Genomic DNA, 13508 nt, shown 5'->3' on the forward strand with positions numbered 1-13508 from the left:
CTTCCACCAAGTAGCAACACCTTTGTGGTGCAAAATAGAGCAGTCCTGAAGAAAGATGACTCATAGAGAAGCATTTCCGACAATGAAAGGGGAGGCCCTCAAAATCCAACAGTTGTGTCCAAGGTCTATCCCCCACCATGAGAACAACATCCCCTGGGAGAGGCAAGGAGATGTCAATGTCCACAAGGATGCATGCAAAGGTAATGTGGTCCATTGAGGACGTAGCATCATCGACCTTCAAGAATCGGCCAAAAGAGTTATTGATAGCCTCATAGCAAGAGTGCTCCCAAAAATGAAGAGAGAGATTTGGGAGGCGAACCCAAACTGGATGCACATTAAGTGGTTCAGTGAGAGGGTTAAAAGAGGATGACCAGGGCTTAATAGAGAGGAATGCACTCCCCAAGCCCACAACTTATCCAAAACCAAATCTTGATCAGGCAAATAAGTAAAGGAGGCAATGAAAAAGCCTTTAGCACAAGGAAATAGCTCAATATTGTGAGCCACCAAAGGCCTCCAGGAGTCACTCACCTAGTGATGGAGATCCGGTAGTGAAGGCCAGAGCCTAGAGAATCTGTACACAAGAGCACAACATTGGTAGAACCCAATGTTGTCCACCACATCCTGTCCACAAACCACCACAGGGGAATTTTTGGCACAGGGAAGAGGACAAACCCCCTTGGAGGGCTGGGCAGCAGGTCTGGCCACACGAGCAAATCTACACCTGCGAGTAAAAGAAGAAGGTTTGGGCCGGTCCATAGCGCCAACAACATCAGCAACAGTCAGTTTGGGAGCATCATCAGGAGCACCAACAATGACCCCTGAATGGGAAGCCATAGGTGGGGCAGGGCATGCACCCTCCACACAGGGAACAACACCATAGAAGGCAAAAATCCAACAAGGGGAGCATCACACGACCCAGGAGGAGGTGTCATGTGGGGAGCACAATCAGCGAGGGCACCAACGGCTCCAGCATGAGGCAGAAGGGGCGGGAAAGCGTAAACATCGAACACAACAGGAGCAAACGCAGCTGGAAGAGGAGAGTCGTTGCAGGCAAAGACATTTGAAATTGAAGAAAGAGCAGGAACAAGAGTGCTAGACATTTTTTTGTTCATTTCTAATTGTTAAGATGCTTCTTTCCTTTAGATTTCAAGATTTAACATCAATTCTATATAGTTTTTAGTTCTAATTTAAATTTTATTTTTTTAATTTTAGATATATATAGGTAATCCCATATCGATTTGTTGTAGAATTTTTTTAATTTTAGATATATATAAAGATGATCCCATATGGATTTGTTGCAGGCTACGTTCATCCATGTTAAAAAGCCCAATTTATCCTAGAAAAAATGCTTTTGTGGCAAGGAAAATCCTAAGGAATAAAATATGACATCAAAATTGTGAACTCATTTGCATCTGCCCACTACATTCCTTCTACAACTTTTTGTTGTAGGCTATGTTCATCCATGTTAAAAAGCCAAATTTATCCTAGAAAAAATGCTTTTGTGGCAAGGAAAATCTCCTAAGGAATAAAATATGACATCAAAATTGTGAACTCATTTGCATCTGTCAATTGCATTCCTTCTACAACTTTTTGCCGTAGGCTACATTCGTCCATGTTAAAAAGCCAAATTTATCCTAGAAAAAATGCTTTTGTGGCAAGGAAAATCCTAAGGAATAAAATATGACATCAAAATTGTGAACTCATTTACATCTGCCAACTGCATTCCTTCTACAACTTTCACTTCCTGAGTACATTTGGGAAGGGTGCCACAATGGGAGTCCTAAAAAAAGTATGGACATCCATCAAACCTATGAATAGAGGAGAAACCACAAAAAATGTTGAGAGGAAATAAATGAAAATGTAGAAGGATAGTGAGAAAAGCAAAAGAAAACAATTCAACAGCTTTCATCATGAACATGTTTTCTTGTGATAAAGGGGGAGCTAGCTCTGTGTGAGCTCTTAAAGGGATAAGTAGATGTGTGATGGAAAAAAGGCTAGGACATCCATCAAGAGTAATAAGAAGAGAGGAATTTTGTTCAATGTTGTAGCTGCAACTGCTCTAGTAGATATGCATGCAAATTGTTCAAGCACAGACAAAGCACCGAAACTGCTTGACAAAATACCCAAAAGAAACATGGTATTATGGAATGCAATGAATGTGAGCTTCTTGACAAAATACTTGAAAGAAATGTGGTCTTATGGAATGCAATGAACACAGTATACACACATTATATTTGTTCAAAATGCTTTTGAAACTATCAAGAAAATGCAATGGATAGGTGTAGAACCAAAATCTACAACCTGTGCTAGTGTTTGATCTGCCTATGCAAATGGGAGCAGAAGAAGAAAGAAACCGATTCCTCATTCTTGAATCACATTTTTCCAGCTTGCACACCACTATGAAAGCTTCTAAATAGGTCATGGACTCAAAGTATAATAGCACAGATGGATGCATTGTTTTTTGGGGGGAGGTATGTATAATAGCTTATAAAGTGGTTTGCCTTTCCAAGCATATAGTCCCATCAATATTAGAAATTTTTTAAACGGAGGCCAACATGACGCATTTATGTTAATTCCACAGAAAAGGAAACCGACAATGATGAACACCAAGGATATCTTGCATCGCCTTGCATTCCTTTTCAAACAGTCTGTGTCGTTGATTTCGAAATATATGAGGTTTATTTCATATAGGATACACCTTTGGCATAAAAATATTAATTTTTTAACTTTGTGGATAAATCTACATAATTTTGGGAAATGATATTATTGGATAACTTTCCACGACCTTTTTTATAATCATGCAATTCTTAAACAAGGTTAAAGGGAAGAAAACATGCAATGGAAAAAGCATTGTCATTAAATGCAATTAAACGCAAGCAGATGGATGAATGAAGTTTTTTACAGGTCGATAGTTACATGTGGATAGTGCAAAAGTATTAAAATTTGTGAATGGAATATCAATTGTCCCTAGATGTTTAATAATCTTGCATCAATTTCTAGAGGATGTGAACCATTGATCATTAGACTTAACTCGTTCACTTCAAATAGGGTACACCTTCAACGTAAATATATAATAATTTTAAAGTGGAATAATATGCAAAATCAATATGGTAAAAGGCTACTTGGTGTTGCTGGTGACATCGTTGAGTCTGCTAGGCTTTGGGTAGTTTGTGTACTTTCTTTGGTTTTTTCTTTTATCATTCCACATTTATTGTGGGATATAATAATGGCTCCTTCGAACAAGCATCCCAAGAAGTTCGTCCCAAAAGTATTTCACGAGGTATGCATTCTGAAACCCCTATGAATATGGTTCTTCCCATCCCTGAGATTGATAATGCTTGTCAATGGCTTGAAAAACATACTTAAATAGGTTATTTTGTCGAGAGGGTCCCCCCTAAAAGCATGCTGAGAGATTGGGTTGCCTGCTCCTGGACCCCACATGGGATTTGCTTGGAGGGTGTTCAAAATCTCATCAAGGGTTTTTTTCTTTTTCATTTTAGCGAAGTTAACCATGTGCAGGCCATTCTCCAAAATGGTCCTCGGTATCTTTGGTCTTCCTTGTTAGTTTTTCAACCTTGGTCTCAAGATTTTTTTTTGTTTCTGATGATAAAAAGCTTAAAGTGCCTATTTGGGTTGAGTTCCTTAGCTTACCTTTACCATGCTAGAACTTCCTAGGCGATTGAGCCTTTGTGTTTTTATCAAGCCCGAAATATTTCTATCAGTTAGGGATACTCTTTAGAAATATTTTGGTATTGATGTTTTGTGTCTGCAAGAGGTTAAAATTTCCTCTTTCATGTTGTTTGTCACCTGTCATGTGATCTGGCCCAAAGGTTTCCCTTACCCCTCTCTCATCATGAGGCAGGTCGTGGAGGTGCGGTCACTATTCTTGCACCACACTAGAATTCTTATGTGGTGGACCATGGGTCTGATCCGACTCATTGGTCCATTTGGCTCCTCATGAATGTGGGTAATCATTCTTTTGGGATTATCAACATTTATGCTTCCAATGATGCAATGGAAAGATCTACCTTGTGGTGATGGATAGTCGATTTGATGCCACCTTCCACTTGGCTCCTATGTGGTGAGTTTAATATGGTGGAGATGACAGAAGATAAGGATGGTGTCCTTCCTTTTAGATGGACAGTTGGTGAGTGAGAAGCTTGGTACTACATGTGAAACAAGTTGGGCCTCTTTGATCCCAATATGTTTTGACATCAATCTTAGATGGTTTGGCATACATGGTGTAACTTATGTGTTGTTTCTGACAAAGTTTTTAAGAGGCTTGATCGTGCCATGATCTCAGCACAATCTTTTTTTCATTTTACCTCCACATCTCCCTTGCTAGTCTTGCCTTTGTTAGAGGTTAGTTTGTCTAATCATTTTCCCATTAAATTCTAGAGTGAGTGGCAAGTGGGTCCGACTAAGCCTTTTAAAGGGCCTAGTCAAATTTTTTTTTTGAATAAGTCGTTGATGACTCATCAACCCACACTGTCCCATATTCAGCGTGTTTGGAATTTGGAAGCATGTCCTAGTCAATGTACATATTGGATTGTGTGGTGGTGTTGTGCCCTTCAGCATACCACCGGCTTTCTCCACATCTATGGCTTACAGTTGGTAATTTCCCGCGATGTTCACACGAGGCTACTTCCTCAAAGCCCTGGCGTTCCATCGACGCTCTTGTTGATAATCATTTCTCTGGCGATCTTTGATCTGAAGTTGCTCAATTGCAACAAAAAAAGAAAATTGTAGACATTTACATGTTGCCTGGGGTGCCCAAATCAAAGCTAGGCTCCACTAGCTCAAGGCGGGTGATTGTGCCTCAAAGGAGTTTTTTTCAGCACTTCGTGCCTAACACTCTTTTTAGGGCATTAAAGCTATCAAAGAAGGGGGTCAAGTCCTTTCTGAGCTAACTAATATTTTGCAAGCCTTTATACACCATTATGAGCAGATTTTTGCAGCTCAGCCTCCCACTCCTGAGCGAGATTGTACTCTCCAAGAGTGTCTTGGCTCTGTTCCACGTCGGTTGTCAGTAGAACAAACAACTTTTTGTGATCAGCTGCTCTATTTGGCTGATTTCAAAGAGTCAGTTTTTTCCATGGTGGATGATAAAGCACCTTGTTGTGATGGTTTCCCCGTGAATTTTATAAAGCTCTATGGGATTGTGTGGGACTTGATCTGAAGCTTTCTACTCTAATTCATTGGGCAAGCTTATTAACAGAGGAAATATCAAGTTCATACCTAAATTTGGGGATCCCTTGGATATTTGCAATTAGCGCCTAATCAATTTTCTTAATGTTTATTATAAAATCATTGCTAAAGCCATGGCTTTGGGAATTTGTCACCTTCTTCCTTTGATTGTTTGGCCTGAACAAACTGGCTTCATTAAGTCCAAGTTTATTCTTGATAATATTATTGTAGTCTAGGAAGGTATGGAGTGGGTGTGGTGATCTAAGAAGAGAGCCCTTTTTCTTAAAATTGATTTTTCCGAGGCTTATGACCATATTGAATGGTCATTCATCCTGGCTATGTTAAGAGCCTTGGGGTTTGGGTCATGTTTTCTTCAGTTGGTTCAAATACTTTGTGCAGATGCCTTTGCCTGCATCACCATTAATGGCAAACAATCCTCTGTGTTTGGCCTTTTCTGTTCCATTCGACAAGGATTCCCTCTTGCTCCCACTTTGTATGTCCTGGCTACAGAGGGGTTTGGTTATCTACTTGCCAATTCCATTGCTCTAGGTCGTGTTCATGGCATTTCTCTACCAAATTCTTTTTCTCAGCTCGTTAATGGTCATTTCATAGATGATTCCTTACTATGTTTGAGGATGAGAATAATATCAAAGAGGCTCTTCACTGCATGAACACTTGTCGCCTTGCCTATGGTTCTTCCATTCAATGGCATAAAACTCAATGTTATAGGCAGTTGGTTTCACCCACCCCGTCATGGCTTTAGGGGTATGGCTGGAAGTAGATTCTTCCAAGAGAGGTTTTCTGCTTCTTAGGCATTCCTTTTGCCTTCGAAGCTTCTCCTGTTGAACTTTGGAATGATGTTCTCAAATGAATTGAGAAGAAGCTAACTTTCTGAGTTATCAAACCCCTTTCCTTGGCAGAGAAATTTCAGATCTGTTCCAAGATCCTCGCGGCTACTCATGTTTACCACTCTTCTTGTTGGGCTCCCACTAAAGCCTCATACTTCAAAACTGGAGAAGCTCCTCACATATTTTCTTTGGGCTTCTTCTGAGGAATACAGAGGCTTCCATAGAGTCGCTTGGGATTATTGTTGCCTTCCACAAAATTTTGGTGGCCTTGGGTTGATTTCCACCCAATGCCAAGGCCTTTCTCTATATGTTAAATGGATTGTTTGGGCCATCTCTGGCAATGAGGCTTGGAATCTGAACTCCTTCTGATCTTTTTTCCAAAGCTTATATGAATTCTCTCTCTTGGGAGGAGCTTAAAAGTAGATATAGTCTCTCTCGATCTGATCATGAGACTTTTTTGGTTCTCCAAGAGGCCCTTCCTGTGGAAATGATACACAAGATTAGCATTCAATCCATCACTCTATGGTGTAAGGATTGGAAATGGTTTCCATTCACTAATTCCCAAAATTATAGACCTCATATGGGTTACAAATGGCTTTCTCCCCATCTCCCCATGGTGGATGCTTTGAATTCCAAGTGGTATTTGCAATCACCCATCTATGTCTGGCAGTGCAAATTTCATAATGTGTGGTCAGTTGTGCTTGAGCCTAAGCTTACGCACTTTGCCTGGTGTATTCTTTTCCAGGGCCTTCCTATTGGCTCCCAGTTGGTGCATATGGGAGTCAAAGGCACTCGATGTCCCTTCAGTGGGCATCCTGAATCCTTTCAAGACCTCTTTGGTCTTGCAAGAGGACTTATAATTTCTGGGTCTGGATTCATGTTTTTTTCAAGTCCTTTCGACCTAAACCTTTTTCTTGGCACATGGTCCTTTTGGGTGATTCTCCCCGATTTCCCAAGAAATACTCTCCTCTCTAGCATGCTTTTAGGGTGGAGTCTAGCATGCTTTTAGGGTGGAGATTCTTTTTATGACTTGGAAGGATAGAAATGCAGTTATTTTTTTGCACAACCCTATGGATACCAATGTTTTGCTTTATTCTAAAGCTCTTATATGCTCCAATGTGCTTTAACAGATTCAAGTTGAAGCAAATAAAGTTGCTTTGGAGGTGGCTCACCTGCAGGTTCTCGTGAGGTTCTCCTCGACCACTGGGGAAACACCCCTTATGTTGTGGCTAGGGTTCCTCCTAAAGACCCTTCTTCCCCTCACGGTGGTTTCCCCTCTTGGGGTTGATGGCGAGGGTGGAGCTTTTCTACGCAATAGTCTCACTCTCCCAAGGCTTAGGCTACCCCTTGGCGGTCTGGCTATGGGTTTTATAAAGTTGTGCATCGGTGTTCTACCTCTCCGCCTCCTTCGGGAGAGGCTAGAGCCTCTGCTGGTGGTGTCAAAGCCTCATAGAGAGGTGGTTCTAGTTGGCCAACCATTGCGCCCTCCAAAGGGTTCCCTTGGCTTGCCCTTGTTGTTTCTCCTTAGTGTTTGGTGGCTCCTGAAGAAGAAAAAGATGACAAAGGTGACGATGGCTGGTCCATTCCTAACGTCACTCTTGATCCCAGTGACACTTGGGGTAAACTTGATGATAATGATCTGCCCCCGCCACATATGGGAATTGCTCTTGCCGCTTAGCGGCTTATATGTTGTTATTTGCTTTCTGTTTTGGGATTTCCCTTGTGACTAGTCTTTTTTGATTCAGGGTTTTTTTCCCTATGACTCTCAAGGTGTGATTGTGTGTCCATCTACCTTTTTTTGTGAATATGTATTCTAATTTCTAATTAATGAAATTTGATGCCCATATTCATAAAAAAAAAAATATAACAATACTCAGGCATTCTAAAGCAGAGGCTAATGCCCAAATTCTAGCTTGGAAGTTCTACATTTCAAACTGCTAGTTGGTGACAAGCTGAAATATTTGATGGTTTAACTAGATAAATGCCATTTTTGCCATTAGGCTGAAAATTTGAAGCACATTTTTTGGGCCAAACAAAAATGGAACGTTGTTTTTAATCATATTCCATCTATTTTTTATCATGCTTTATGTTGGAAAGAAGTTGTTTTAGGTCCGAATCTTAAAAAAAATATTGTGGGTGAGTCTATTAGACAATCTATATTATTTAACACTTGGAAAATTAGATGCATGACATTTTTTTATAATCACAAGGTTCATCAAGAAGGAGAGCTTCTAAGGTTACCTTATTCTGAGATCACTTTTCAGATTGTTTTTTTGTGCTCTCAACTACAGGGATGTTCCAAAGAGCAATGGAAGATCCTCAACTTGATAAAATTAAATACTAGCTACTACAACCAGACCAAAGCGATGCCTTTTGTTCTAAGCTACTTCAACAAATGCTTAAATTTAGAGTGTAGTGGGTTCTCACCTCTCTGGCTTCTCTTTGGCAAGGTCAAAAGGTAGTTATGTTATGTTGTGCTATAATGTATGCTCCCTTGGAGCTGTTTAAGTCTTTGTATATTATTTTTCTCCTTATTACTTTATTCACTAAAAAAATATAATAATTAAAAATTATAACAAATATTTTTATTACAAACAATACTCCGACTACATGACACTTATTATTTTCATCCTCATTACAATCAATATATTAAAGCTTTTCACACATTTACACCTACCCTATTGCAAGACAATTGGAATAGACCTTAAATTTACAAAGAAAGAAACTATCAATATTGAAATGCTGAAATTCTTTGAAGAAAACCTTTAGTTTGTAAGAGTTCTTCCTTCCTCGGCCATTCTATATGGCAGTAACCAGCAGTATGCACATTTATTCTACTGCAAATAAGCAGGTGTTTGTACTATTGTGTTTAAAAATATTTGTACAGTGATATCTTCCTTCCTCGGCCATTCCATGAGTGCATCAACTAAACATGGAATGCTTCATTTAGTAGCATCAATTATAACTCTTAGCGTGGAAAGAGAGATACACTAATGGACCCATGTGACGTTGAGGAAGAATCTCCTGAAGTTGAAGATGAAGTTCCAGCAATTACCGGGCGAGGCGTAGGAATTAAGTCTTTTGAAAGATCCAACAAAGCCGGTGGAGTGGGTACATCTGAAATCTCTGAATCATTTGTTAACATTGACAAAACATTAAACATGGATGGTCGCTGAGTAGGAGAGCCTTGAGTGCAAAAAAGAGCAATGTGTATAACTCTTAATATTTGTCTTTGCTCGTTTTCAGATAAAGTCTCTAACTGCAGTTTTGGATCAGCAATGCTCAAGCTCTCGTTTGTTTCATATGAATTCCAAGCCTGCATCAATCAAAAATAGATTAACATCATCAATGAGTGTTGCAAATGAAACGAAATAGTATATTTTGTTATTTCCCAGATAAACCCTATAGGAAGATTATTGGCGGGGCAAAAATTTCCATTTGCAGATTTCAACTTTAAGAGGTATCTGAAATCCAATTCTTAAGTTCTAAAAATCTACAATTCATGTTATGAGATTTCCACAATTCATGCTGTATTCTTTTGAATTTTTCTAGATTCGATTGTATGTATTTTTTTTCCCACAATCGAATCCAGAAAAATTCAAAAGAAATCTACGACTCAACTACTTTCTTGGAAATCAGGTTCAGCAGAATGTGATCAAATTCTGTGTTATACCTGATGATCAAGAAAATGTGGATTTAGATATGCTTTTTTAGCTTTTCTATTTGATATGCATTGATTCATATTTTATGAATAGTGATACAAAGGAATCTTCCTCTTAGCTCTCATTGCTATCAAGTATCATGTTTACAAGGATTAAGCACCAAGGTTTCCCAGAAGAACACCTATCAAGTGACTGAATTATAGAATTTCTCTCACAATCAAACCCCTTAGCTTCCCAATCCATTTCCAAAACCTTTAGAAACTGTTGTCTTATAAACCGATTGTTATGGATCTCCCCAGCTCTTCCATTTTTAAATGTACTGTCTTGATGCAGACAACCTCTACTGCTACAACTTAGGTAACCCTATTGCATGTACAGGATTGAAAACAGCAGAATAGAAAACAAATACAGTCTAGATGAGCAATACCAAACAAAAATCAAGCAGACCAGAATCAGAAATGAAAATACAGTAAAGATAAGCAATACCGAACAACTATCAGCAAAAACACAGATCTCTTATTATCAGAAAATGAAAACAACAAAAGCCTTTTTTTTCCTCCTCGCTAAATCTGCCAAAATAGCTCTAAATGGACTGCAAGAATAGCAACAGATAAAAAACTCCGGTCTATCACAGCTGGTTTCAACTTTCTACCATCTACCAAACTATTGAGGCAACGTCTATCCAGCACCGAGAATTTACCATTGATCTAATTTAATAATTAAATGAAAAAAATATTCATTATATTTTATTTTTAATTATTTTAAAAACATGGTCAAATGTAAGTCTGGGTGCTGCATAGACAATGGCAACTATTGATGTCTGTTTCTTTTACCTAGTAAACAGGGTAGTTTTTAGTAAAGAAGCAGAAGTCGTGAAAAAATTGCGATTCGGCAGTGGCCATGATTTTTCCCCAAAAAAATTGTGGACCTCATGATTATATTATTAAATTACCCCAATTACTCTCCAGAAAATCGTGGATTAATTAGAGTCTTTTCCTAAAAAATAGAAGCCCCTATTTTTTAGGACTGCATATTTTAGTGGGTGAAATAGGGGTGGGACTAGAAATTGCCCCACCAGCTTAGAAATGTTATTTGTCACTTATCAAACATTTAAATTTAGATTGCTGTTGAAAAATAATATTGAAGGGAAAATGAGTTTTTTAACTTTTTTTTATATATAAAACAAAGCTACTATCTGCATGAGACCACCAACTTCCTTAAATTTAGGTACTTAAAACTTTTACGCTGAAGTGCACTACAAATTTCATAGGACCAACAACTTTAAAATATTCCTAAAAATCCTCAGCTCGCACCCTGTAGCACACTATTTCTGTACACTCTATGGGATAACAGGGCCTAAATGTAGACTCGATTATTAGTGTTTTTAAAAAGCTAGCATTACAAATAATTTGTTTAGTTACCCTATCTTAATTTTTAAAATAATAAAATTGTATTCAGAAAAATAAATTACACTATATTTCATGTTGATATAATTTCAATATTAATGTTTTTTAAGGTTAGACTTGCTTTCTATTCTATTTTTAAAAAATTATTGATTACATTATATAAATAAACTTATTAATTTTGTGACCATAATCAGTTTCTGTATCCAATATCATTACGCCAATGTGAACTCTTTCATGATTACACTGAAAAGCAAAAGCAAGGAACATTTAATAGAGGGAGGAAAATATAACAAAAAAGTAAAATTCATTCCATGATTAGTAACTGCATAGAAAAGAATGTATTAAGTTCACCTGATTGTTTTTGAATGCTAGTAATCTAAATTAGAGACCACAGATGGTACGGTGACTGAATATTTGCTATTTCCCTTCCTAAATCAATTGAGGTCAAAAAGACAATTGTTGACTAGTCTCTTCCATAGGTACATGCCATTCCAGCCTGATCCCTCCCATATTGCAATTGCAGTCCTGATGTCTTTGCCAATAAAGAAACAAAATATATCCAAGAATATTTGAGTCTCTTCCTCTTTTGAAGCATAATAGCCGAGTATCAACCTTCTTCTAATGTCATGGGGTATGTCATGACCTCCTAATAGTGTTAGATGAACTTGTGATTATTTGATTTCTCGTCATGTAATCTGTAAACTAAATTTGCATGTACTTAAGTATCTTGACTGATCACTTTATCTCATATGAGCCAATTGACCTTGACGAATTGACCTTGATGAGATTGATCCAGAGTGTGAGTGGATTACTAGATTATTGCTGCTGACGATTTTCTTGAGCCTGATAATTGGGATATCTTGGGGGAGGTAAGTTTGGATTTTCATGAAAATGAATGAGCTAGGACAGGCTCTCACCCAAGAGATTCATCATCAAGACCTAATTGTAGAAATAGATTTCTTTATATTAAACAACGGAAATCTATTTCTACAATTCAGGTGTTGAAGTCTTTATTTTATTTGCTTACAACATCTCTATGCTATAGAAATGCCCTTAAATATATAAAAAAAATAGTTTTGACTCTTTTTTAAAAAAAATTTATGTATTTTTTATAAATCCGATTTTTCCCCAATTTTTTTTCCATTTTTTCAAAAAATCTTTCTTTTTGGTTTGCCCATTAATTCCCCAAACGATTAATACTACTATGAAACTTTTTACTACTACTAATATTGATAAAAACGTCCCCATATAGATTAGTCTATGGTTATTTAGGCATAGGCAAAGGCACATATAGATTTGTATTTTACTGCTATCCTTTTGCCATTTGATAAACTTTGCAAGCAGAAACAAACCTATTCACGTGTCTTTTCATATTTGGCCAAAAAAATTTACTCTTCCAGTGTGTCTTCTCAACCCACTTGAGTGCATCTCTTAGTAGCTTGTCTTTCTCAATCCAAGAAAACAAAAAATAATCAACTAATAATTAGTCTTCAAAAGAATACATACTTCTATGGTCTTGACTACATAGAGCTCCGCATATCTTGCCAAAGTAAGCACCATTTGCATTTGATCTTTTATTTCCTGAAAAGCAACCAACTAGCAACTAGCAACTTAGCACAATAAATTTGTAGGCCTGCAAAAATGGAGATCATTTGACATATTTGTGGGACAACTAAGCTTGTGAATTTATGCAATTTAGAGCTTGATTATCATTAAAATGATTTTCCTTCGTAGAAGATAATGCTTCAAATATTTTAATGCTTCATTCAATTTCTCACTGGAAAAGATCACAAGTATATCTTCTTGGCTTAACACTCCTCTAATAACTACCCCAGATGCATTACACTCTATTGTAATTTTTTTTCTCAAAGTTCACTATATAAATAATTGGTTCATTGTTCAAATGAAGGTAGATGGAGCATTGGACAAGCCAAGCAACATTACTACCCACTTATACAAACCATCCTTGGTTTTGAAGGCGGTCTTCCACTCATCTCCTTCGTGAATAATCACTTTTGAGGACAACTTTTGAGAAGATCTTGGTACTTGACAAACAATCTAATATGTCATTCATTCATGGTAATGGATATTGGTGCTTCACAATGAACTTTTTAATGTTTTAAAGGCTCTAGAGTGCATATATAACCTCCTTTCTTGGGGGAGAGCAAAGCAGGTGTGTCACACAGACTCATGCTTCCCTTACGAATCCCTTGTCCAATAATTCAGTAATCTGCTACTTCATTTCCTCATTATCTAGAGGAGTGAATCTATAAGCAACTTGATTTGGGAGATTGGCAGCTTGATGCATCACACTCTACTGTAATTTGTTTTATCAAAGCCTGGTATAGTTAGGTGAAAATACTTGAATTAATTGTTCACATGCAAGAAGCCATATCATTGGGCAA

The 13508-nt window shown here is 37.7% G+C and overlaps 1 protein-coding gene across 1 annotated transcript in view; it reads right to left on the reverse strand.

Annotated features, from left to right (window-relative positions):
• Positions 1–8815: 8815 nt before the first annotated feature.
• The window catches only part of LOC131857348 (cysteine-rich receptor-like protein kinase 42), a 76908-nt gene continuing 72215 nt past the window's right edge, over positions 8816–13508 (reverse strand). The window contains exon 8 of the mRNA XM_059209782.1: positions 8816–9351. Within this exon, the coding sequence (XP_059065765.1) occupies positions 9004–9351 (348 nt within the window). The 3' untranslated portion in view covers positions 8816–9003. The remainder of the gene's footprint in view (positions 9352–13508) is intronic.

The sequence above is a fragment of the Cryptomeria japonica genome, chromosome 8 (assembly GCF_030272615.1).
Source record: "Cryptomeria japonica chromosome 8, Sugi_1.0, whole genome shotgun sequence".
NCBI lineage: Eukaryota > Viridiplantae > Streptophyta > Pinopsida > Cupressales > Cupressaceae > Cryptomeria > Cryptomeria japonica.